The sequence below is a fragment of the Aethalodelphis obliquidens genome, unplaced genomic scaffold, assembly GCF_003676395.1.
Source record: "Aethalodelphis obliquidens isolate GAN/ISIS:26980383/991018 unplaced genomic scaffold, ASM367639v1 scaffold38, whole genome shotgun sequence".
Taxonomy (NCBI): Eukaryota; Metazoa; Chordata; class Mammalia; order Artiodactyla; family Delphinidae; genus Aethalodelphis; species Aethalodelphis obliquidens.
The window spans coordinates 1,725,554-1,750,896 of NW_020837982.1; the positions used below are offsets into that span (position 1 = coordinate 1,725,554).

At 50.4% G+C, this 25,343-nt stretch overlaps 1 protein-coding gene across 1 annotated transcript in view; it reads right to left on the reverse strand.

Annotated features, from left to right (window-relative positions):
• Positions 1 to 2,237: 2,237 nt before the first annotated feature.
• RHBDL3 (rhomboid like 3) overlaps positions 2,238 to 25,343 on the reverse strand; it is a 47,276-nt gene continuing 24,170 nt past the window's right edge. Inside the window, exons 6-9 of the mRNA XM_027130309.1 lie at positions 23,492 to 23,604; positions 17,886 to 17,986; positions 9,125 to 9,185; positions 2,238 to 6,175 (exon numbers count right to left, since the gene is read on the reverse strand). Of these exons, the coding sequence (XP_026986110.1) occupies positions 5,904 to 6,175; positions 9,125 to 9,185; positions 17,886 to 17,986; positions 23,492 to 23,604 (547 nt within the window). The 3' untranslated portion in view covers positions 2,238 to 5,903. The remainder of the gene's footprint in view (positions 6,176 to 9,124; positions 9,186 to 17,885; positions 17,987 to 23,491; positions 23,605 to 25,343) is intronic.

The following is a 25,343-nucleotide window of genomic DNA, read 5'->3' on the forward strand; positions in this document are numbered from 1 at the left end:
GCACAGTCATTTTTATTCAGTGAGCTCAATTCTCCAGCCTGACATTTTTATTAATTCACAACAAGTTTATGGGGGAAATTATACTCGTTAGGCTAAGGAGTTTGTTGAAGATCAAATCACCTGCTGGGAGACACCTTTCTGCATCTTGCAGGAGGCATCAGGCAGAGTGTAGGAGCAATTTCCATCACAATGTTTTATTCATTGTCCAGTAAAGTTTACCTTTCGAACTCAATAACCCAAGTCAATTCCTTTCACTCTCATTCATTATTAACCATGACAGAATGCCTCTCCTTTACCAGAGGATTCCTTATACCAGATGCCAGAAAAGCCTGCAGGCATCTCAGAAATAAGATTCAGTTACTAGGACTACATTTTCCTAACCATGTGTCTTCTTAGTAATGGAAACCCCACTGGCTTCAATGAAGTCTTTCCATTTGGAGGTCTAAGAAGGCAGCTCCAGTCCTACATCTGCTAAACTTCTTAAATGTGCCTCTTGGACTTCATACCACTCTGCGCTGGCATAAATGCTAGATGCTGGAAATTGGGGGTGATAGGGGGTGATAGCTGCTGATTTTCTTGTGACCTACCTCTGGGAGGGCTGACAAAACGGAGATCCTGTTAAGTGAACACCGAGTTAATGTTCCAAGGCTCACGGCTGTGACCGATGGCCCTAGGCCCAGGGCAATGAGACTGGCTCTTTAAACAAACACCCTGATGCTTCTACAAACTTAGTGTCCTTAAAGTTCTATACAAACACCCGAAGGCTAAGAACACGAACTTTGGAACCAGGCAGTCTTGGGTGTGATCCTACTAGCAAGTTACTGAACTTCTCTAAGCCTTCCCCTCATGTGTCAATACGGGTGTACTTATACCCACTTCACACCAAGTAGCTGTGCAATTAAATGAGAGTAAGATTGAAAGTGCCTCTCGCCCAGTGCCCTGGCACGTAGTAGGTACCCAGTAAATGGTCTTCATAATTACCTCATTATCGGTAAACATTAAGTAATGGGAAGAAAGAATCTTCCCATTACTTAATGGTAGAAGGGAGGAAGGGAGGAAGCCGAAGAGTGAAGAAGGAAGTGATAAGAGGCCAAGTCCAAAGCTGGCTTAACGACTTCTGGCTGCCAGGGAGCTTACCTTTAACTGCCTCGGGTGTCGGAACCTGGAACTGAGTCCTGGGAACACAGCTGCTGACAGGGTCCAGACTTTCCTTCTAGGAGAGTCAGTTCTCCACACTCCAGACAGAAGTGGGTTCCTGGACCTTTAGGCTGAACCCTGCTCTCAAGTTTGTTCTGGGGTGACTTCTGCCATTCCAGAAAGCATTTAAAAATATTTGTAAATGATACACAGGAAACTGATGTGAAAACGTTTAAGGGAAACGACTCCCACAGTGAATTTAACAGGGTAGTTTAATCCTCCAGCGAAAGTCATGAATGGCAAAACTACATACACTGCCATCAGCTTAGAAAAACTGGTGAGAACAGATCACCTTCTCAGGTTTCATCCATTCAAAGCCCACTCGATTGTTAAACTTACCAAGCACCAGACTCTACCTTAACGCTTAATGCTCCGCTTATTTTCCCCTTCTGTATGTGAACTGTCCATGCCCTTTTACCCTGAGAACATTCCTAATCGCTTCTCAAGATCAGGGTACTGACAGCCTCTAGAAAGACCTAAAGACTAGGTCATTGGGGTAAAAAAGGAAGTACCTAGGATATTTTGAAGACAATTCCTCCAATAATAATAGTCAAAATATTAAGCTCTCATTGGGGTACCATGTAAGAGTGGAAGGGGAAGGCATGGCACCCACCAGGACAGCTGGCACAGAGGTTCTTGACCTGAAACTATGGATGAGTTTCCTTATTCACAGCCCTTTCCCCCCAAATCATACGCAAAATTGTCTATCTGTGCATTTTTATGGGCAGAGAAATCGTGTTTTCATCAACCAGTCAAAAGAACTCAGTAATTCAAGAAACGTTAAGAACCACCAAGCTGGGCTTCCCTGGTGGCGCAGTGGTTAAGAGTCCACCTGTCAATGCAGGAGATGCGTGTTCGAGCCCTGGCCCGGGAGGATCCCACACGCCGCGGGGCAACTAAGCCCGTGAGCCACAACTACTGAGCTCACGTGCCACAACTACTGAAGCCCTGGCTCCCAGAGCCCGTGCTCCGCAACAAGAGAAGCCACGACAATGAGAAGCCCGCGCACCGCAACAAAGAGTAGCCCCCGCTCGCCACAACTAGAGAAAGCCCGCGCGCAGCAACAAAGACCCAATGCAGCCAAAATAAATAAACAAATTTATATTAAAAAAAAAAAAAAGAACCACCGAGCAGGAAACACCAGCACCGAGCACGGATGCCCCATCTGTAGCGCATACATCGTAGACCCACCCCCACTGCTGTCCACACTCCCCCCCTCCCTAACCCAAACTGAGATGAAATAGAGTCCAATGCCAGCCCTTCAGGTCACTTCTTGAATAACCAATGGCTTAAAGAAAAAAAAAAATCTTTAATGGAATCTGTGCTCAAATAATATGTTACAACAAAAATATACAGAATATACACAATATAAAAATATTTAGAAACAAACATTGCAGCTTGTGTTTTTTGTTTCCACTTACTCAAGTCCTGGGCAGAGGAAGATCAGTGTTGGGCAGTTTTTTAAGGCAGAGGAGTTTCAGAGCTTTCCAGCCAGCACTGGGAGCAACATGAATGATGTCAGGAAAGGGTTTCCACTGCACCCGGGAATCATCATTATTTGCAAACTAAATTGGACACTGGGGAAAGAAGATCCAGGCTTGGCGAGCAGCAACTCCCCTAATCTCTGGGCAAGAATGATTCTCATGGAAGTTGAGAATCCCATTAGCTGTCAAAAGCGTCTCATTAGGGAGTTTTCCTAATTAAAAAATGAATGATGAATGGTGTCATTAAAACGAAATTTCTCCTCTGAAGGTTTGTTTTCCTTTCCCCAGTTTCCGTGATTCCTCTTGCGTTTAGGGAGGGAGGGAGGGAGTCTAGGGCTGCTGTTTGGGGAACCTCAGCTTTCAATCTCTGGAGCCTGCGGATGAAAGGCAACTGTCCTCCACAGCCTGAAGATTCACTCCACCCTCTGCTTCCCAGCACCCTGGCCAGGTGGCCATACTAGAGGAGGGAGGAAGGAGGACGACGGGGACGTGCTGCTGGCAGGTGCTGGGAGCTCGGGAACAGAGGGACTTGCCGGGGGGAAAAAGCCAGACTCCAAAAGTAAAGCCTTCTTACCGGACAGCTGTCTCCCGGCCCTGGGTTGGAGACCTGAGTGGTGTGGAGTGACTGCCGTCATCACTGGGCAGTCTTGCTTGGAGCGATGGTTGGGAAAGGTGGTGCAGGTGGGCGTTAAGCACAGCAAAGAACTTCAGGGCTGTTTTTGGACAGGGAGCAGCTGGGGCTGGAGGCCTGAGGTGTGGAGGAGGCTCCCTCAGCGCATCCCAGACCTTGCAGGGCAGACTTAACCGGATGGGAGACAGGACCTCCGCCTCAGGCAGTCCGTCTTGGTAACAGGCTTCCATCTGAAACTCTGAAGGAACTGGGTACTTCTCTGAGGGCTTTCTAGACTCTTCTGGTTCACAGTCTTCTTGCCCCTCTCCAGGCCGCACCAGACAAACAAGAAGGCCCCTCTCTGCCCCCTCCACCCACATCCCAGAGCTCTCACATGCCAGGGTCTGGAGGGGAAGCCCCTGCCTTGCAGCAGGGCACCAGCAGCTTCTGTCCCTCCAGGAAAGGACAGCGCCACTCAGGGTTAGCAGTGGCAGCAGCCCAGGGCTGAGCCCCGCCCCCCCATCCTCACCCGAGCCTCTTGGCCCCCATTCCAGCTCAGAGTCTCCTAAGAAACAGACTCTTCCAGCTACACCTGTCTCTCAGGAGGGCAGAGAGTGGCTGGCAGGGCACAGACTGGCACAGCTCAACCACACCCAGGCTCATCCCCCACCCTGGGGCTGGCAGTCCTCAGCACAGCGTTGGCACAAGTGCAGCAGGACCTCGGGAGCCAGACGCGGGCACCAGAACCATCTATTGTTGGGCAAAGCCAGGGAAGGGCTTGGCATGGCTTGGGGGTGTCCCTGGCTAGGAAGACCCTGACCATTTACGTGGCCCAAGACCCCCAAATGCTTGGCCTGGCTGACTCTGGACCTTGGTATATTTAAGGGCTCTGACAGGCATATGGCTGCCCCATTCCTGCACGAACGCAGCCTCCTGGGCTGTCAGTGGCTCTGAGTTCCCAGAGCGGTATAAAGGGAATGGCGTAGTTTGTCAAACGCCATCCTCCCCACACCCTCCCCTCAGGGTGGGCACAAGCTTCTATCAGGGGTCGTTGCCTCAGCCTTGTTTTGCCACTTGTGTAATGGGTGGGGGGATGGATTTGATCATCTCCGTATTCCCTCCCAGCTCTGAGCATCTGAGTCTACAGGCTGCCCTCACCTCTGACACTCACCCAAGCACCCTACAGTTCTTCTCCAGGAGTAGTTTTCCATCTGAATTGAGTTCCTTTTATGTAGCCTCCTGTACCCTCAACTCAAAAGGGCACTTGGCCTCAACATTCCTGCTCCAGCCTCTCCTGCGCCCCCAAGGCTCCTAAGGGAGATACAACAGAACTTTTCAGATAGGGAGTCTATTCTAGATGGGAATTGGAGCAGAACTGGCAAAGGCGAGGAAAGCCTGAGCATCCTGAGGGTCCCTGGAAAGGCCCGAGGTCTCCCTCCACCACGGCAAGTCTCCCACGGTCAGTGATTCTCAGAGAGGCTCCCGGAAGCCTCTCTGAGAAAGGCAAGAAAGCCCAGTAGCCTCTCTGAGGAAAGCAAGAAAGAAGGGGGCAAGCTTTTTCCCATCTCTCAGCACCCTCCTTCCTCTCATGCAAACTCCCGCCCCATCCCCCTCTGCCCCTCACAGCCTCCTCTGCTGCCTCCAACTGGCCTCACTTTGTCTTTCCCACCCCACGTGCATCCGCCCACCAGACCACACACACACACACACACACACACGCACACACACACACACACACTCACGCATGCACACACGTATCAGAACACTGGCTCTATAAACAAAGGACAGGCACATTGTGGGGTCAGGGCAGTGGAAGGGGAGGAAAAGGCCCTGAACATAAGGGTACGGATGCTGGGGCACTGGTGTGAGATGTCAGCACCCAGGAGACACCCAAAGTTGATACCCTTCCTCGGGGGGAACTTGGAACAAAGTTTATTCCCTCCCACTTGGGTTCCTCTCGCTGGGTACCTGCAGGGCAAAGGTGGGGCCTGGAGTTACAGAATCAGCCTCCTCTGCCCACCCCAGGCACTAGAGGCCACATCCCAGCACCCACTGACATGCATGGGAGGGCACCCTGGGCCCCCCAGACCAAAGTCGACATGTCCTCCACCACCAGGCTCCCTTCCACTCTAGAGCTCCAGACCCAACAGCTATGGAGGGAACATTTCCTGGCCCACAGTGACCTCTGGGCTGGACAAGGGCCTGCCTGGCTACTACAGACTCAGGCCCTCCTTACGCGCTTAGGTGTCTCAGGGTGGCGATGAGTGAGAAGGCTGGTGCCCAGTCTATGACAAGGGAGGGGACCCCTGTACACATGGGACACGCCCAGCCCGAGGGGACGGCCACTCTCATCTCACCCCAGGCCTTCACCCTGGCCCGAGGTTTTCAGAACAATCTAGAAAAACTACAGAAGCCACATCCAAACCCTCCAACACGTGCCTTTCAGAAAAATGCCTCCACTCTGTTCAAATCGGAACACAAATATTACAGCGGCCCAGCGTCTCTTGTCCTCACCTCCCTGGCCTCACTGAGCTGGTGATGAGAAAAAGAACACGGCTGCTCCTTGCCCGACTGCTTCTCCCTCCCCTCCCCGACAAAGGTCCTCCAGGCCCTTAGGGGGGCGGCGGCAGCTTTAAGTCCAGCAGGGTGTAGGCAAAGATGTTCCAGAAGACAGCGAACAGCACAAAGACGGTGTACATGGCCACAAAAATCCACCACAGCGACTGGTCCTGCAGCCTCTGCTCGTAGTTCCTCAGGATCACCACGCCCAGGGTGATGCCTACAGCCACGCCACCCAAGTGCGCCACGAAGCTCGGGTGAGGGCACGGGGGATAGGCTGATGGGTGGAATCGCAGCCACACGGCCCGCCCAAACTCCATACTCACTGCAAGGGGAGGAAGCACAGAGAAGTCACAGGAGGGCCACGGGGCGGGGGCTGAGCAGGAAGCCTTGCAGTCCATCCATTCATCCAGCTGTCCACCCACTAATGCATTCACTACCCATCAGGCCAAGCACTGTTTGCTCTGTGCACTGGAAATATAATCGTGAAGATAACACACAAACCTCTGTCCTCCTAGAGCTTACAGGGTCTGGAGATGGACCAGCATATAGTTACGTATGTAAGATAATTTCAGTAAAAGAAATTCTATGGGGAAAAAAATAGGTGAGTTAAAATCGAGGCCACATTTAAGGAGGGGGATTCTTTAGTTTGGGGAATCAGGACAGATCTTCCTAAAGGACTGACATCTGAATAGCAAGAGAAGACCCGAAGAAGAGCGTTCCAGGCAGAGGGGACAGCTCTGTGCAGAAGCCCAAAGGCCCTTGCACCCCTGCAGGTGTGAGTCCTGCAGGTTCAGTTTCCCCATCTGTATAAAGTCTCAGCCTCTAGGTACCAGGCTGCACGGCCGGGACATTAATAACAACCTCAATACGTGCTAGCCCTTTACATTTTATAAAGTGTCTTCATGTACTAGTTCAAAACCCTTAAAGAACCCTCAGCACCAGTGCTTTCGTGGCTGGAAGGAAGGGATGAAGGGAAAGAAGGGCAAAGAAGGAATGGAAATAAACAGTCCCAACAAAGTGCTGGAAATTAACCTTAACGGATTCTAAAACGCCCCCATCCCGCTCTCCAATCCATCGTTCTTGCACGAACTTCTTGGGTTGGCCAGTCCGATGGGGATGTACTCTCTTGAAAGGATAAGTGCTGGGAAATTGTGCCATTTCATTACCTACCACCCAAAAAACACCAAGTGTGGGGATTCTTATCCTCATTTGACAGACTAAAGCCTTTGAGGGGAATTTTCTACTTATTCGTTACCAGTTAATTAACCAGGGCACCTCTCTCCACACTAACCGTCCCAGAGATGCCAGCACCTCGAGGGATGATCCTTCCCCAGGGGAATTGCCCAGCCTCCTGGCCTGGACCCTGCAACTCCAGGGGTGGCCAATAGATGGCGGAAAAGGAGCGGCGAGGGACGACCACAGTGCCCTCCCACACGCCTCCCCAGGCCCTGGGGCATCTTCCTGCCTTTGCTTCACAGGCCCTGTGGTCCGCAAACGAGGTTTGAATGGCATTGGTTCCAGCTCCAAAACCACATTTCAGTTTTTATGCTGCTTGGAGTTGGATTCTTCTAAACAGCAAGACATCATTCTGTTCCTTTCCTTGCAAACAGACAAACTCAGTTTGAGCAAACTGGAGGCTATGCTCCCCAACTGCTCCCAGCCCACTGCCCGCCCACGGCCCACCGTGGCCCCGGCTCAAAGATTCTGTGAGTTTTAGGGCTGGAAGTTCCTCTCTGGGATTAGAGATCCTCCAACCCCATCCAGGAAACGGAGACCAGAGGGCCCTGAACGCCAGGGGTACAAGGGATGTAGAAGTGGATTTAAGTGGAGCCCACCCAGGCCCCTGCTCCTTTGTTCTGGCTCAGTCTTCCTCCTCCCCACACAGCAGGTAGCTGACCCAGGCACAGACAGTCCAGGAGCTCCTGCCCAGCCTGGCTAAAGTGTGGGGCATCAGAGATGACACAGGCTGGCTCTGAACACTGGCTCTACCACCTCTAGGGCGGGTGACCCCAGGCAAGGAACTTCACGCTCTGAGCCTGTAAATTAAGCCTGACAATAACCCACTCTTCACAGCCATGTTCTGGGGACTGAATGAGAGTCTGTGTGTCCCTCTTCTCTCCTCTGTTCAGACTCATCTTTTCCCATCTCACAATGAGCCTCTTGGCCTCTGGTCTCATCCCCCTCAGTCAACATCCTCTTCATCCTGCAGCCTGATGAGTGACTGTAAACTCAAAACTGTCAGTATCTCTCTTGTTTAAAGGCCTCCAGTGGCCTCCCAGTACATTCAAAATGAAGCCCAATTTTTCTCTTTGCATTTAAATCCCTCCATGATCTGACTCCAATGACCTCTTACATAATCACACACAGTCCTGAACCTCCTGGGGCAGTTTTGTTAACTGACTTGCCAGCCATGACCCTTCACCCACCCGTGTCTTTGTTCCTGCTGCACCTGAAGTGTCCTCTTGCATCCTGTCTATCTGGCAAACACCTGCCTGTCTTTCACACTCAAAATGCAGGTAGACTGACTTCTCCCAACTAAGGCCCCCATGGCACCTGCTCACGGGGGTTCATGGATTAGCTACAGTTTGTGAACCTGCTGAACTGCGAGTTTTAGAGTGTGTGTATGTGTGTGTGTGTGTGTGTATGCGCGTGCATACCGGCACTTTTCTGGAAAGGAATCCTGAGCTTCCAAGGAGATCTCAAAGGATCAACTCCATGACCCAAAAGGTTAAGAAGTGATTTCTCTCACAAGGAAAAAATATTTTTTTCCATTTCTTTAATTCTTTATCTGTATGAGATGACGGATGTTCGCTAAACTGACTGTACTAATCATTTCATGATATATGTAAGTCAAATCATCACGCTGTACACCTGAAACTTACACAGGGCTGTATGTCAATTATATCTCAATAAAGCTGGAAGGAAAAACATTTTTTCAAATAAAAATACTAAAACCAGAAATTTTTTTGAAATAAAAAGAAATAAAAGCCAAAAAAGGTTATTCTTCTTGATCTGACCATTGAGCTGGACACTAATCCTGCATGCCCTTTCCCGTTTGCAGATTATACATCAGTGAAAAGTTGAAGAAAGGTTAGGTAGCAGCATCGTAGGCCAGACCCTCTCGTAACATCCCCACTGTGTTGCACATTGTGGACACGTCTCCCTTTTCTTTTTGACCACAAGTCCCAGAAGGGCACGGGCCGTGCCGTCTCTACATCCCCCAGGCCCAGTACAGGGCTCCCCTCCCCCAGCCTGCCCCGTCAGAACTTACTACAGATCAAGGCTACAGCCATCCGAAGCAGCTTGAATTGACACTTCATGCCTGACCAGTTCTAGGGAAAAAGGAGAGAGAGTTCCATTAGTTCCAGATCAGACCACTCCTCTGCAGAGGTAACCCGCTTAGGAAAATCTGACATTTAAAAAAATCATCTTCATTAAATCCTGAATGAGCCGGTTGTGGTTTTGTCCCAGATCACACCAGCATGGCTTTGAGATTTCAGGCAATGGTAAGTTTATTAGTGTCATAAAAGCTCTCAAGCTGCACGAACAGAGGAAGAGAATCTAGATCCTGGAAGATGACAGTCCTTGTTTCCCTCACACAGATGTCTTGACGGTTGCCTCAACTGCTGGGTCCCACGGTTGCAAGGGGATGCAGGACAGCAAAGCAAACCAAGTTAAAGCAGAGCCATCAGGATGATAAAAGAACTCAAAATCCTCCATCTGAGGAACGAATGAGGAGACGACTCAGGGGTCAAGTTCATTGCCGTCAAGTATGAAGCGAGTCAACGCAAGAGAGGGCATATTCAGTGTAACCTGTAAGCGGAAGACTCAATGGATGAAAACTTCAGAGATTTTTTTTTTTAAGCTCAGGATAAGCTTTCATTTCTAATAAGCTGAGCTGTCCAAACGAAGATGGAGTGATCCATGGGATGGTGAGTTTCCCATCATCGAGGGGTTCAACGGGGGCTTCGCATCACTCAGAGGGGATGCTCAGGAGAATCAGGCATTGGAAATGGGGTGGGCCAGATGGCCTTCAGACAAATCCCTCTTTCCCCTGAGAAGCTCTGAAACTCTGAACCTCCAAAGCAGATAATCAGAGTACAATTACTCACTTTACAAAAGGACTGTTCAATTTACAAAAGACTGCGCCACAGGGCTCCTTTGAGGGGCACTCCTGCAGCGCTTTCAAAGCTCGATTCCATTTACCCAGAAGCAGAAACGAGCCTGGAATCTTCCTGGAACACATCAGTCCTAGGGTAGGAGGCAAGTGGGGACAGCGAGGGCTTGTGCTCCCTCCCACCCACCTCCCCTGCTTCTAATTAATGCCTGGCCCAGGCCCAGCTCAGGGGCATGTCTTGAACTCCTTTGACATTGGGGGACCCATGCGTGAAACTTGACAGAGGCCCTGAACACTGGCATGTACGATAATGTCTATGGAAGCTTCACTGGACCAAGCAGGATGCCGGGAAGCCGCCAAAAGACAGAGAAATCCTGCCACATTCGGCTTCTTGCCCTTTGCCTCCCTGTTATTCCCTATTATTCCTCAATGACCTGAACCTCACAAAAAGCGAGGTGAGTGACACACGGCCCCTCTTTAGGTGGGGGAGTCGAATCTCTGCTTGCTGACATGTTCTGTGCTAAAGGAGCAGACGGCAGGACAACGCTGTCACCTGCTGGCATCTGCCCCCAGGGGACCCTCGCTGGGAGACAGGCAACAAAACGGGAGTTGGTGCCCTCCACCGGATCTGGCCACCTAACCCAAGCTAGTTCATTTGGCCGAAGGTCGGTGGCCCCTCAGCTCCTCTCCAAGATGAAGCCCAAGGATGGGAGGGTCCTTGGGAGTCACCTGATGGGCCATCTCCACCCAAAGGGACACCCCTGCCAAGAAGCTGACAAAATGGCCCTCCAGCCCCTGTGACCGGGAACTCACCACCTCCCGAAGCAGCCCCGTGAAGGGGCTCCACTCACTGAAAAGTTCTTCCTGCTATTGTCCAGGCAGGCTTTGTCTCCCTGTGAAGTCCACCCATGGGTTGTCATTCTCCCTTAAATGTGACACCCATGTTCACAGCAGTGTTATTCACAACAGCCAAAAAAGTGGAAGCCAGCCAAGTGTCCATGGACGGATGAATATAGAAACAGAAGGTGGTGTATCCACACAATGGAATAGTACTCAGCCTTCAAAAGGAAGGAAATTAAGACACACGCTACAACTTGAATGAAACTTGAAGACATTACGCTAAGTGAAATAAGCCACTCACGAAAAGACAAATAGTGTTTGATTCCACTTGTACGAGGTACAGACTACAGAGGTAGTCAAATTCATGGAGACAGAAAGTAGAATAGGGGTTTCCAGGAGTGGGGGGAGGGAGGAATGGAAGTTGTTAAATGGGTACAGAGTTTTTGTTTTGCAAAATAGAAAGAGTTCTGTGGACAGATGGCGATTCCTATGGATATGGAACATTTCTAAGATCCCTTTTCCTCATAAAAACCCTCTGAAGGGGCTTCCCTGGTGGCGCAGTGGTTGGGAGTCCGCCTGCCGATGCAGGGGACACGGGTTCGTGCCCCGGTCCAGGAAGACCCCACGTGCCGCGGAGCGGCTGGGCCCGTGAGCCATGGCCGCTGAGCCTGCGCGTCCGGAGCCTGTGCTCCGCAACGGGAGAGGCCACAACAGTGAGAGGCCCGCGTACCAAAAAAAAAAAAAAAAAACTCTGAATATTTTACCTGAAGTCTCTTTCACTGTGTTCTGAGTGACAGTATCGGGCAGAGTTAAGTCTAGAATGTATTGGCCGCTCTCTCCTTCAGCTGAGGTCCAGGTCCCTCTGGGCCCTATCTGGGATCTGTCTAAAAAAGCACTGTCTGCATTTTGGGTCTGGCAAGACCACTGGTGTGGGGGCTCAGAATTCCTTCTTTCTAGTGTCCTCGTTTGTAAATCTGAGATAACAACAGTACCTAACTCATTACCCACCTCATGGCTTGTTGCGAAGGTGAAATGAATTAATATGTGTAAAGAAGAACACTGTCTGGCACGTGGTAAGAGTCATCTAAGTGCCTGATAGGATCTGGACCTGGGGCAAAGATGGTGAGTTTGCCCTGCAGAGCGGCTTCAAAACTTCAGAATCTCTGCTAAGTCAGACAGAGAAAGACAAATACTGTACGATATCACCTACATGTGGAATCTAAAAAAATTCAACAAACTAGTGAATATAACACAGAGGACAAATGAGTGGTTACCAGTGAGGGGGGAGGGGAAATATAGGGATGGGGGAGTGGAAGGTACAAACTATTAGGGGGTAAGACAGGCTCTAGGATGTACTGAATAATATAGCCGATATTTTGTTATAACTGTAAATGGAAAGTAACCTTTAAAAATTGTATAAAAATAAAAAAAATTTTTTTAAAAGAAGCTTCAGACTCTCAATGACCTTGGAGGAGGCCGGGGAGCTCCAGTTTTGCAACATGGCTCCCAGGACCAGCTTCATCTACCATACCTGCCGAGCCCTGGAAGGCTCTGAAGTTTGCCAAGCTGATCTGGTCATCCCACCTCTGATCTGCACTTGAGGGTCCAGGAGGGCAAGTGCAAGGTCACAGTGGGTTAATGTCGAGCTTGACAGGGTTCCCAGTCCAGGGCTCTGTCCGCCCACACTTCCAAGGCAGGGTCACATTCTGTCTGTCCATGCTGGCTGCCCCCAGAGCTGAGCAAACATCAGTAAATGAGCAGCCTCCCAGCAGCTGAGGGGTTAAACTAGAAAGTCACTCCTTTCCACCAGCTGCCTCATCTCCCCCCCTCCTCCCCATTATTCCCTCCAATAAAATAAGCACAGTGAAACAACAGGAGAGAAGGAAAAAAATCTCACACAGAGCCAGCACTGCTGCTGCTATAAATGTTGAAAAGCCTGCAGGCCCCTGGGGAATATAAACTTTTTTCAGGTCCTTTAATTTCATTCTCTACCAGAGCCTCACAGGGTGAGACGGTAACTCACCAACGACAAACAAGGCAGTAACCAGTCCCCTAGGCATCTTGCTCACCCAGTCAGTCAAGAGCTCAGAGGCTGAAACCCAGGAGAGGTTCTGTTCCCAGACGGCTTTACATAACCCCAGTGGAAACAATTTCTTGTCAAATCACTTCAAGAAAACCCAACACAGGAAACAAGGAAAGCGTGACACAGATAAAAAAGAAAGCACGACACATAAAATTACATTTTATTAAGTAAAAATCCTACAGAAGGATTTTTACTTAATAAAATGAACCTTATAACAGAAATCTTCTGTGACTTTTAGACAACAACCTTTCCTTGTGCTTTGACAGTATGGTTCCATTTGCAAAAATTTAGATCTCAAATGTTTTAGAAAAACATCTATCATATGGGGCAAAGTTAAAGAAAATATCTTGTATATTTAAAAATGAGGGCTACCCTGGTGGCGCAGTGGTTAAGAATCCGCCTGCCAATGCAGGGGACACGGGTTTGAGCCCTGGTCTGGGAAGATCCCACATGCCACGGAGCAACTAAGCCCGTGCGCTACAACTACTGAGCCTGCACTTTAGAGTCTGCGAGCCACAACTACTGAGCCCGTGTGCCGCAACTACTGAAGCCCACGAGCCTAGAGCCCATGCTCCGCAACAAAAGAAGCCACCACAATGAGAAGCCTGCGCACCACAACGAAGAGTAGCCCCCGCTCGCCGCAACTAGAGAAAGCCCACGCGCAGCAACAAAGACCCAATGCAGCCAAAAATAAATAATAAAATAAAATAAATAAATTTTTAAAAATTAAAAATAAATAAAAATGAAACTCTGTCCTATGGGCCCCAGCAAAAGGCAATTAATAAATTATTCAATTATGTGTGCCTTTATACTGCTAGAATTTAAAATAAGAAGTCTTGATTACAGGTCTTTAATGCCATCCAGATCATTTGCTGAAATATTTTTTAGATTTATTCCCTTGATGTAAACAAGCGTTTTGAAACTCAGAGTGTCTTTTATGAAAAATAAGACATACTTTAAGGCAGAATCTCTCCCTTAAACAGAGTCCTGAGAACAGAAGTGTTCAACATTTTTCTGTTATGTATCTGAAGCATAAAGGACACATTTTCAGATTATTCTCTGTACAGATATCAGGTGGAATTTATAAAGATAAAGAATTATATGTATAAAAATATATAGGGCTTCCCTGGTGGCGCAGTGGTTGAGAGTCCACCTGCCGATGCAGGGGACGCGGGTTCGTGCCCTGGTCCGGGAAGATCCCACATGCCGCGGAGCAGCTAGGCCCATAAGCCATGGCCGCTGAGCCAGCACGTCCGGAGCCTGTGCTCCGCAACGAGAGAGGCCACGACAGTGAGAGGCCCACATAACGCAAAAAAAAAAAAAAAAAAATATATATAGGGCTTCCCCTGGTGGCGCAGTGGTTGAGAGTCCGCCTGCCGATGCAGGGGACACGGGTTCGTGCCCCGGTCCGGGAAGATCCCACGTGCCGCAGAGTGGCGGGGCCCGTGAACCATGGCCACTAAGCCTGCGCGTCCAGAGCCTGTGCTCCGCAACAGGAGAGACCACAAAAGTGAGAGGCCCACATACCGCCAAAAAAAAAAAAATATATATATATATATATATATAAATACACACATATACATACAGGGTCTCCCAGCTGTCTGGTGATTTGTCACATGAAAAACATTTTCACATCCAATTTTTTCATGTCTTTCTCACAACTACCTTGTGAAGAAGGGATTACAGATGACAGAACAGAGTCCCTGAGAAGTTAAGGGACTCACAGCTATCAAAATGGTGATACCAGTCCTCAAATCCAGATTTCCTGGATGTCAAGTGCATGTTCTTTTTCCTTTTTGTTCTGATGAGGTGCTTTATTGGGACACACAGACAAGTCTTCATTTTGGAATTAAAAATCAATAGTCTAGGGCTTCCCTGGTGGCGCAGTGGCTGAGAGTCCGCCTGCCGATGCAGGGGACGCGGGTTCGTGCCCCGGTCTGGGAAGATCCCACCTGCCGCAGAGCGGCTGGGCCCGTGAGCCATGGCCGCTGAGCCTGCACGTCCGGAGCCTGTGCTCCACAGTGGGGGAGGCCGCGGCAGTGAGAGGCCAGCGTACCGCAAAAAAAAAAAAAAAATCAATAGTCTAAACATATACACACTACTATATATAAAATAGATAACGAACAAGGACCTACTGTATAGCACAGGGAACTCTACTCAATATTTTGTAATAACCTATATGGGAAAAGAAACTGAAAAAGAATAGATATATGTATATGTATAACTAAGTCACTTTGCTATATACTCTTTTTTTTGTTTTGGCCGAGTGGAATGTGGGATCTTCGTTTCCCGAGCAGGGATCGAACCCCTGGCCCCTGCAGTGGAAGTGCAGAGTCTTAACCACTGGACAGCCAGGGAAGTCCCTGCTGTACTCCTGAAACGAATACAACACTGTAAATCAACTATACTCCAATATAAAATAAAAATTAAAAAAAAAGAACTCTCCCCATACATTTGCTAACATTCTGGGAAAAAACAAATCGATAGTCTATCTATTAGGCTGAACCACATGAAATTGCCGATGCTTCAATGCTTCTGACCCACAGAAATGGCAATTTCACATGGTGTGTCCTAATGTGTCTCTGAATTGCTGGGCACTGAGCTAGCTTGGGTAAAGGCAGCCTCTTGATGAAAGGAAACTGACCTAAGGAGGAAGTGAGTGTTTTTCACTGTCCAATAAGCACCACACAACTTTCTAAGGGAAAGGCTACCTTATGTCACACTCCAGGGGACCCCAAAGCTCCCCGTTGGTCAGGGAAAGCCACGTCCTTCTGTAAGACCGCTGGGCTCTTGGGTGGGACAGCTCATCTGCACAGCCACAGGCTACTTGCAGAAAGAAACATAAACTGGAAGAAAACTGCTCTCACACCCCCCTCCTCAACCGCATGCCCCAGCCCTCGGTCTGGGTCCTAGAGGTGGTCTGTCCTCACCACAGGAACTTCTAGGGCATCGGGGCTGCTTCCCAGGCGGTGGGAAGGGGTGCCTCTGTTTGCCTGTTTGCCTCTTCTTTCTTAGTTGTGCTGGCTCATCCCCTTCATACACAGATGCACCTTGGGGGGAAGGGGAAGGGGAGGGTGGCCTTTCCTCCCCCTGCAGAAAGGAATTGGGGCAGGGGGAGGGGGGAGTGGCAGAAGCAGAATCCAGAGGAAAAGCTGTATCTGGGGAAAGCTGTGGCACTGATACAGAATGACCCATTTAAAGAGCCATGTGAGGCGGCCCTGGGCTCCCAGGTGTTTAGCAGACCGAGCCAAGCACGCTGTGTGTAAACATACTGTCACACACCCACCCGCCCCTGCTGTAGCTCTCTTTCTCTCTCAGTGTACAAAGGGGACTTTGGTGCAAAGAAAGGGGACGGTGCTGAGGAGCAGGCTAGGTGACAGTGGCCATAATAAGAAGAAGAAATGGGGGTGGGACTTCCCTGGAGGTCCAGTGGTTACGACTCGTGTTTCCAAGACCTCCATAAACTGCTGTCGCTGAGCATTCACACATCTGCCACGTGGGTGACGACAGTGATGGAGGAGAGAGGCGAGAGCAAGAAGACCCCAAAGAGAAGCTACTCCTTTCCTGACAGTCCCTCCTGCCCTCCCTCCGGCCCTTCTCTCCCTCCTTCCCCCCAATTTAGTGGGCACCCTCTGCCATGTGTCCAGCCCTACTCCAGGCACTGGGGAAAAGATGAGTAAGATCTGGGCTCTGCCTGGAGGCTCCTGGGCAAGTGGGGGCATCGGACAGGGTGAGCCAAGCACTGCCAGTGACTCCTCTTTCAGCCTCCAAACTTCAGACTGCTTCTAAAACAAGGAAGCCGTCTTGACCTCCTCTGAGACTACCAGGTGGCTTCCAATTGCTCGCCTTGAAGATCCTGTCTCTATTCTGAGTCTACCCCGGCCTCTTCTGTGGGGAGTCAGGAATTAAGTTCACACTTATACTGAGTGGTTATTTTCACTTTATGTCATTGATCCCATCTCATCCCATTTCACAGATGTAGACACTGAGGCACAAAGCAGTGAAGTCATTTGCCCAAGGTCACTCTTTAGGAAGTGGGTAGCTGGGATTCAGATCTAGGAGGAATAACAGCTCCTGCTCTTAGCGAGTTACACTAGATTGCTTTTCGGGAAAAGGCAAGGAAGGGCATGAGAAATGGAATGACGGCGTCCAGTCGCTTTGAAGGGCTGGTGGAGGAGAGCAACACTAGAATGACTGCCAGGAGATGTGGGTTCATGTCCCCATTTTGCCACAGATTTGATTGTGGCTTTGGACAAATCACTTAACCTCTCAGAGCCTTCTTTCCTGTTTGGGACTTTTGATGAGATCATCTCTAAGATCCCTTTACTTTTTTTTTTTAATTTTTGGCTGCATTGGGTCTTTGTTGCTGCAAGCGGGCTTTCTCTAGTTGTGGTGAGTGGGGGTTACTCTTCGTTGCAGTGCGCGGGCTTCTCATTGCTGTGGCTTCTCTTGTTGTGGAGCATGGGCTCTCGGTGCACGGGCTTCAGTAGTTGTGGCATGCAGGCTCAGTAGTTGTGGCACACGGGCTTAGTTGCTCTGAGGCATGTGGGATCTTCCCGGACCCGGGCTCAAACCCGTGTCCCCTGCATTGGCAGGCGGATTCTTAACCACTGCACCACCAGGGAAGTCCCTAAGATCCCCTTACTTTTAACAGCCAATGACAAACAACAAGTTACAATTACAACGCATGCTAGTGGTCAAGGATTTAAACTTTTTAAAGTCACTGAGTAGCAAACAGTTGGAATAGGAAGATGGGCAAAGCCATGGCTGGAGAAAATATGAATCATATATGGAAGGGTCTCACTGGAAGTATCCCGGCAGAGGGCGAGGAGTGTCCTTAAACTCAGCTACTGGCCAAGGCCACCTGGTGCTTGCCAAGCCCGGGCTGGAACGTGAAGGAGGATCTAAAACCCAGCTCCAACAGATTAACGCCAGGCCCAGTGACAGCAGAGGGGAGGCCAAGAGAGGGCTGCTGGGACAGGGGGTGCTCACCATCACGATGTTGGCCAGATGGGCAGAGACAAGCGCATACACCCCTCCAGAGGAGCCCACCACGGGTGCGGTCATGTCGGCCACAGACACCGCCAAGGACCCTGGTACAGAGAGAGATGGAGAACTCAAGGATGCTGGAGTCGGCTCCCCACCCCAGTCCCAGGCCCTCGGATGCTGCAGCCTCAGGGCTGAGACCCCAGAGCAAGAGGCTCGCTCTCTTCCTCCCTTGATCGCATGTCACCTCGGAGCTTCCTAGAAGATTCATTTATGGCTGAAAGAACCATTTGGTTCAAACTTCTCCTTTTACAGCTGGGAAGCAAAGCCTCAAGGAGAGAAGTGACTTGCCCAAAGTAGAACTCTGCCACCCAGATCATCTTGCCTGGCAATCCAGCCTCCCCTTGTGCTATCTCAGGGTTCTGAGCAACGACAAAAATAGTAGCAGTAGTTCTTGCAGAAACAGCCACCGCTTATGGGGCACTGTGTGTCAGACACCGGCCAAGCATTTTACAGACATCCTTCCCTTTGACCCTCAAGCCCACCCTCTGAGGCAGGCACTAGTAGCCTCACTGCAGAGATGAGGCTGAGCCCAGAGTCACCTGGTAGGAAGGGCTGGAGCCAGGATATGAGTCCAGGTCTGCCTGACACATGTGTGCTCTCGGCCTCTCTAGCAGCCACTCCCCAAAATGGGTCAGAGGTCAACCTCCACCCTCTACCCTCGCTCTCCTCAACAGCATCCAAAAACCTGCCTAGCATCACCTCCAACCAAGTGAAATGACAACAGGCCAACAGGATCTCCAGAGCGGGGCTTCTCTGGAGGAAAAACGTCCTTGAGAAGTCCCGGGGAAGAGAGAAAGATGATGTCATACCCTCTGGGGGAAAGGAATGGTAGACTCTTGGTCTGGGGGATGATAAACTTTCATCCTGGGAGGGAAGCTGGGCAGAGAAGATGGGAAATGTGTTGTTCTGGTCTCATTTAAGTGTGATCAATGCTTTGGCTTTCAGGGAAGGACACAGGAGACTAAAAATAACTGGGAGTTAGAACCCAGGGCTCAGAGGATGAGAGGTGGCTGGCCTGGGTGAGTGTGCAGAAATCACCACTGGAAAATGCCCGCAGGCTCAGAAGCCAATTAGCTGCTGCCTGGGTGGAGAGAAGAGGGACAGGCAGAAGGCCAAATTCTGCAGGCCCTACAGGGGTGGAGGGTTCACTACTTAGCAGGAGGCAAGGTCCGGCCCGGGAACCAGAGTGCCTGACACCCTGGGCGTGGAGAGGCCCCTGCAACGTCATGTGCCTTCTCCCTGGCTTGCCGTCACCCCCAGACCACTCTCAAGGCTTCTTGTCTCACTGAGATCCTTGGAGGAAGAGATTCCCACAACAGATTCTTAGTCTCAAGGGGGATGTCATCTCTCAGGAAAATACAAACCATCATGAACTAAGGACACCCAAGTCCTTCTCCCCTCCCAGGGCAACTATAAATCTTTCTTCTCCCCTTTCATGCTTTCCCTCTGGCTTTAATTAGGTATTGATCTATTGTCAGATAACTTTCTTTTTTTTTTTTTAACTGCCTAGCCATGGGGTCAGCCCTATATAACAGGAAAAAGAAAAAGAAAAAAATCCCAGGGTGGCCAACGGGCAGGCAGCAGGATCTGCATGACAAAGGATTCCCACGCTCTCACCCTCCCTGGCGGCAGGGCTGGCCGCAAAGGCTGCACTGCAGGGCTGCACAGGGCTGGCTGCCCATTAATTACCGTCTGGACAGAGGAAGCCCCAGCCTCCTCAGGGCTGGCCTCTCTCCTCCACGTGAGTCCCCACAAACCGGGCCAGATTCTGCTCCCTCGGCCTCCCTGGTGGGATCCACCAGGACAGGGAGGCGGCAGGGAAGCCCCCAGGGTCCAGCTTCCGTGCAGTGACCTTTCCCTCACCCTAAGGATGGATGAGAGTCCTGACCCCAGGACCAGAGGTCAGTCTGGATTGTGGCAGGATTATGGGATGGGGGCGTGATTGGTTACTTGTGTGACCCTGGGCACAGCTCCTGAATTCTTTGGGCTTCACTCTTCACATCTGTGAAATGAGGTTAGTCTAAGGCTTTCTAACTTTTGAACAGTGAGACACTGTTTTCAAAGAAACCTGACTCACACCCCTACCCCATGGTGCAGAGAGCTGCTCTGGCTGAATGGGGATGGGACCTGGGGAGTAAAGTTTGCCACCCACTGGAGGGCATCTCAAGGGTTCCTTCCAGATCAGAAATACAATAATCCAAGTCTTGGCCTAAGATCCAGGTTCTGAGGTTCGGATCCTGGTTCTAGAATCTGGAAGGTGACAATCTGGATCCACCTGCCCTCCATTTGTGGTAGAAAGACTTTCCTTGGGCTTCCCACGTGGTGCAGTGGTTGAGAGTCCGCCTGCCGATGCAGGGGACACGGGTTCGTGCCCCGGTCCGGGAGGATCCCACATGCCGCGGAGCGGCTGGGCCCGTGAGCCATGGCCGCTGAGCCTGCGCGTCCGGAGCGTGTGCTCCGCAACGGGAGAGGCCACAGCAGTGAGAGGCCCGCGTACCGCAAAAAAAAAAAAAAGAAAGACTTTCCTTAAGTGACTGCAGATTAGACCTGGACTATAGGGGCTAAGAGAGGTCAAGTATAAATGTATGTATGCATATCAATAAAGTAAGACAGGTCATCCCAGGACAGAAAGCCAGGGCCAGGCAGGATTCCCGATGAACGGAATGGATCACAGTTCAATAAAGGCCAGTGTGAACTCCTGGAGGTCATGGGGGCAGAGGACGGGGAGAGAAAGGCGAGCCGGAGTGACACGCCACACCTGTACACAGCAGCAAACCAAAGGATCAGTGCTAGTCAGGGCTATGAATTTTCCCCCGAAACCCTGGGTCCATGCCAGCACGGGGATGAATTGGTGACTTTGCCATAATGCACAGCTGCGATAATTTTAGCCTGGAAAATTTAAAGCAGGTGTTCTCCAGCATCTCCCTTAGCCGTTAAAAAAACCCCAAACAAATCCAAATAAAAATTGGCAGAACATCTACCTTTAAGCAGTACAACTTTATTTATGTATGTACTCTTTCACTTAGCTTACAAATATTTGTTGCTTACCATGTACCAAACCCTGTGCTAGGCTCTGGGGATGCATCCATCGCTTCTGATCTATATAATCTATCATAGAGCTGGGCAGAGCAGCGAAGAGACTGGATCTTAAAGTATTTAAACTCAGCCCTGTAATCATTAGCCAAAAGTGAGATGCATGTTGGCTTCAAGCATTGGCTAGAAGCACCGGGTGGAGGAAGGGTTTCCACTCCAGTTCTAGGGCTTCTTGGCTGTGCAAATAGAGTCATTTTACCTCTTTGAACTGCCTATAAAATGGGGGTGTCAGCACCTACCTCATAGGAATGGTGTGATGAGAAGAGCAGATAACATACGTGTGAACCATTTATCACGTACCTGGACTACTAGACACGCTCAGCAGAGGTTAGTTATTATTGTTACAAAATGCGATGGCCTTGGATTTGGAATATTTTCATTGGACAGGAATTAGAGAGCAGGGGTCAATGTCTATTAAGACCTCCCTTGGTTTCTGACAAATTATGTGCATAAAGGATAAGGCCTGCCTTTTAATTCTCATAACACTACGATAGTGTTAGAGCACAGCCTTTGAGGTCAGATAGCCTGGATTAGAGCCCAGCTCCACCACTTATGACTGTATCTTCTTAGGCAAGTCACTTAGCGTCCCTAAGTCTCGGTTTCTGTATCTGTAACAGATGGAGAGTTAACAGTTCCCGCATCATGGAGTTGTGGGGATTAAAAACAGCCTGCACAGGACAGGCACCTGATAAGTATTCGCTATCCGGTCAGGGTCTGGCTGTCTGAACAGGACCCCTTCTCTGAGGAGGGATGCACACAGAGCAGAGAGGGAGGAAGGGGTACAGGCAGGTCAATCAACTCAATCCTGGAGATCAGCGATTTGATATGCGGTGACCAGAATGCCCTCTGCTCTGAATCAATGACTCAGATAGAACAGCACATGTAATTTGCTTTGCAATACAGCCCCACACCCTCAGGTTTAGTTGGAAAGCCCCCGTCTGCCTTTACACCATCTCCTTCTGCACTGGCATCACTGGGAAGCGATACCTGCACTGTCTTCCCGCTGGGTGTCATCTGGTTTGGGCGAGGCCTGAGTCATCTTGAATCTATGTCTGTCTTCTAGGTTACTGGCACTCCCATCTAATTAACTACCAACTGCAAGTGTTACGAGCATCTTTCCTGTTCCTCGCCATTAACCATCTGGGTCTCTGAGTATGTCGGCATGGAAAATGTGGCTCTAAATCCCCAGATGTCGACACTCAGGGGTGTGTCAGTGGCTAAGTAAGTCTGGCACACAGAGATGTTCATCAGACCTTTTTTCAAGGATGCAGAAGGTGCTGGATTCTGGGAGAAGCTGGTGTGAGTGCTGTCCAAGGTGGCCAAGTTTTTAACCTCAGCACAGGAGTGAAGGAGACAGCGCTGGGCCAGTCTCCCAGGCTGAGGGTTCACGAACTAGCAGACCAGCCTCTCATGGGATGGGGGTGTGTGGTGGGACCCTTCCCTCTTTGATTCCTGAAGTCATTCCACTTACTTCCAGGGTCCCTGCCTGACCACTGTTTACAAAGCTGACGCTGCCCTGCTCTCCTGATGACAACTTCAATGCCACTCAGAAAGGATTAAGATCTTACTTAAACGTACACACAAAGCTCCCCTGGGTACAGCTGTCAGGGGGGAAGAGCTGAGGCGGCAAACCTTGTAAAGAGAAAAGCCAGCGATAAAGGTGGAAACATCACGAGGGAGATCCCTCTGTTCAGAAGCCCAGTTGGTGCAGACTTTTCCTGCAGAAATCTGCTCTGCTCTCCCCACCTCATCCCAGTGCACCTCCCCTGCCACTGGGGAGGGGGATAGGGGGCTGGCCACTACCCTCAAGCCCACAATGATCACTATCATCACCTGCCATGTGTGCTGAGCCAGCCAGGGCCCCAGACTCCTCCAGCCGGCACGAGTGCCCACTGCCTCCTAGGCCAGACTCTCTCCGGCCAGCCGTGGGTCAATCGAGGGCCAGCCCGGGCAGAGGCAAGATCCCCCTTAGGGTACAGGTGCTGGCCTGGCCAGGGGAGGTACCTGGCTCCACCCACTCCTTGGATGTCCCCACAGGGATCTCACCTCCCTTGCACGGTTTCTTTCATCCTTCACCTCACTCCGCCCTCCTCACGCCTGGCAGGCAGATCTCATCAGTTCCCTCTTAAAGCTTAACAGGGCCAAGAGAAGGTAACGCATGTCCCCAAGTTCACAGAGCTGCAACACGGCGGTGTGAAGACTGAAACTCCGGTCAGTCTGCCTGTTCCAAATCCTGTGCTCTCCCCTCCTTTGTCATCACATGCCTCCCTCTCTGGGTGGCAGATCCCTTTCCAGTATCCCCAGGGAAGTGGGGAGATTTGCCTGGAGGCCAAGCCTAGTAGTCAGGAGCCTGGATGGTGAGGGTCCTCCGGAAGTTGGGGCTTGCTTGACCTCATGGGGTCTCCTAGCCGCCCTGGGCAGGTTCACCCCTGGGGACACGGGGCCCACCTGCCTACCTGCCACGACACCGGCCACATAGACAAGCGCAATGCGGGTTGCTCCGTGCACCATCTCCAGGGGTACCCCCACCAGGAGCTGCAGCACCACGTTGAGTCCCAGGTGTTCTATCCTGTACAGAGAGATCACATTCATTCATCCATTCATCTAGCATGCCACGATGCTGGGGATCCAGTAGTGAACAAGACCCTATAGCTGGGAGACCTGGTGGTCTAGTGGTTAGGACTCAGTGCTTTCACTGCTGTAGCCCGGGTTCAATCCCTGGTTGGGGAACTGTGATCCCACAAGCTGTGCTTCATGGCCAAAATTAAATTTAAAAAAAAAAAAAGACCCTATAGCTGCCTTTGAGGAGCTCACAGTCTAGGGGGTGGAGGGGAAGGAATTACAATGCAGACAGACCATTTTAGAGTGTTCCTTCCACCCTCCCTGCCAGCTGGGACAGGAACACAGGTACAGGGCTGGGGGGTGACTGGCAGTGCCTACACTTGCCAATGAGGGGCTAACAACGGTCAAGATCCAGCAACTCTAGGGAGGGTGGGAGGGAGGGAGATGCAAGAGGGAAGAGATATGGGAACATACGTATATGTATAACTGATTCACTTTGTTATAAAGCAGAAACTAACACACCATTGTAAAGCAATTATACTCCAATAAAGATGTAAAAAAAAAAAAAAAAAAGATCCAGCAACTCCATCAGTTGACACAAGAGAAGCTGAGGCTGTGTGACTTAAAGTCACACAGCTGGTTAGTGGTCAGGCTGGGACCACGGCCCTGGTCTCTGATGTGCGGGACCTGGTCCATTATCCAGGCTACTCAGTCGCTCTGGCTCGCTACTGTATTTGTAAGACCTACTGATATTTAAAGAGAAAGATGTTTTCCAAACAAGTGCAAGCCTGAAAGATATCTGTTAGAGCTTAGTATATCCAAGTTATCCTCCAGTCCCTGTGGTGTCCAGATCTTGGCTCACGAGGAGACTGAAGCATAAAGGGCCTCCCCGCCCCTGCTCCTCAGCCTGTGAAGCTGAAGCTGGGACACAGCAGGCAAGGCATCCATCTGCTCAGGCTCAGAGTGGAGACATCCATCAACAGCCATCCAGAAGTCTCCTCCCACCAAAGCACCCTTCCCAGCACGTGCAGCCAGTTAGGGGGTGGCTCTTGTGCCCCCTTTAGCGGCTCAGCAGGAAGGGAGGCTCACAGTGGAGCTTCCTCTTGGCCACTGTGGGACTTTCTGCCAAGGAAAGAGCCATGGGGGCCGGGATAATCCTCTCCCCATTGGCAATCCCGGGGACAGGCACCCACAGGGCTTTTCCATCACTTCTCTAGAAGAGTCTGTAGAAGACACCGCAGAGGTCTGGTGTCTGGGGACTCTGATTTCCCAACTCCATGCTTCTACCATGTAAAAACAGTCTCCAGCCAAGACCATGCTCTTCAAGGGACTTGGACCTGGGTGGTCGCCTGGTCCTTATCATGGGGTAGGAGGTACCACTGAGAACTGATTGCGCTCCAGGCCCCAAAAAAGGCCACACAGCTCTACAAACAGAAACTTTAAGTATTGCCAGAGTTCCTCAAGAAGACTCATGCCACCATATTGCGAGACCTCCTTTCAATAAATCTGTCCTTTATTTCACTTATGGGGCACTCACACACATCGTTTATGGACAATGAACCTCGTGGCGGACCACATTTCCCTCTTTGCTTTGGCCGCTAGGAAGTTCAGAATAAATTTATAACCCACTTACAGCAAGTACATAGCATCACATGCTGTGTATATGCTAAAAAGCTCTCTGCTGGCTTTTTAGCATTTTCCTCTATTTTCCCTTTCCTATACACTTTTTTTTTAAATAAATTTATT